The 1,314-nt window shown below is 55.3% G+C and overlaps 1 protein-coding gene across 1 annotated transcript in view; it reads left to right on the top strand.

Moving 5' to 3' along the window:
• The window catches only part of NPHS1 (nephrosis 1, congenital, Finnish type (nephrin)), a 17,595-nt gene that overhangs the window by 7,360 nt on the left and 8,921 nt on the right, over positions 1 to 1,314 (top strand). The window contains exon 17 of the mRNA XM_012730572.1: positions 381 to 502. Within this exon, the coding sequence (XP_012586026.1) occupies positions 381 to 502 (122 nt within the window). The remainder of the gene's footprint in view (positions 1 to 380; positions 503 to 1,314) is intronic.

The raw sequence follows: 1,314 nt of genomic DNA, 5'->3' as shown, positions 1-1,314 counted from the left end.
AGGGGGCAGTCACCCTGGGTAAGCTCCGCCCACCCAGGGGCAGTCACCCTGGGTAAGCCCCGCCCACCCAGGGGCAGTCACCCTGGGTAAGCCCCGCCCACCCAGGGGCAGTCACCCGTGCTGGAAGTCCCCCCAGCCCCACGTGCACCCCCCCACCCCCACACTAGAGAGACTGCCCAGACAGGACGCACTTACACAGAAGCCAAGCCCAAGGCAGGTAGAGGGTGGGAGATCCTCACTCCCCCGGAACCCCTCTACAAGGACACCCTCCACCCACTCCTGTAACCTTCCCAGGGAGCCGTTAGACACCTCTCCCACCTGGGGCCCACTCCCACGTGGCCTGTCTGGGTCCAGTGCTTCCCAAACCCTACCTTCCCCAGATGCCCCCACCATCCGAAGTCTCCAGGACCCCACTGAGGTGAACGTTGGGGGCTCTGTGGACATAGTCTGCACTGCGGATGCCAATCCCGTCCTTCCGGAGATGTTCAGCTGGGAGAGGCTGGTGAGAATTCAGCCTCTGGTACATGGAGGTGGGGCTGGGGTTTGGGGTTCTTGTTGGGGGCTGTGAGCAACTTGGGAGGTGGGGGCACATCTGTGTGGTGCTGTATCACTGCATGCTTGTCAAAGAACTCGCTGCAGATGACACATGAGTGGGTGGATGAGTGGGCAGGTGGATGGGTATATGGACGGCCGATGAACAGGTGGATAGAGGCGTGGGTGAATGGAAGGACAGGTGGAAGATGGACAACTAAGTGAATGGATGAATGCGTGAAAGGGTGGCTAGATGATTGCATGAGGGAAATACATGGATAATGGATTAGATTGGGGAATAGATGGATGAATAGATATGCCCTCAGTAGGACAATGGATGGAGGGAGGGAGAGAGGAAGGAAGAGAGGGAGGGAGGGAGAAATAGATGGGTGAATTAATGAATAGATGTATGTGTTTATGGGTGTATTTTGGGGGTGGCTGGCTAGATGGAAGGGTAGGTATAGGAGTGATGGAAGGAATAGAGAGGGTTGAATGAATGTGAATGAATGCAAGGAGAGTAGATAGATAGGTGGCCAGGTGAATGGATCAGCTGATGTAGACCTGGATGGATAGCTGGTTCTGAGCATGAGTACTTGGATAGATGAGTGGTTGGCTAGACTGATGGATGAATGGATAGGTCTGTTTAAGAATGATGGATAAATGGATGGATGGGCGGATGGGTGGGTGGATGGATGGGTGGATGGGTGGGTTTAAGAATGATGGATAGATGGATGGATGGGCGGATGGATGGATGGATGGGGGGATGGATGGATGGATGGATGG

The sequence above is a fragment of the Condylura cristata genome, unplaced genomic scaffold (genome assembly GCF_000260355.1).
Source record: "Condylura cristata isolate star-nosed mole 26May11 unplaced genomic scaffold, ConCri1.0 scaffold00028, whole genome shotgun sequence".
In the NCBI taxonomy this organism is placed as follows: Eukaryota; Metazoa; Chordata; class Mammalia; order Eulipotyphla; family Talpidae; genus Condylura; species Condylura cristata.
This window is presented reverse-complemented; position numbering and strand designations above follow the sequence as displayed.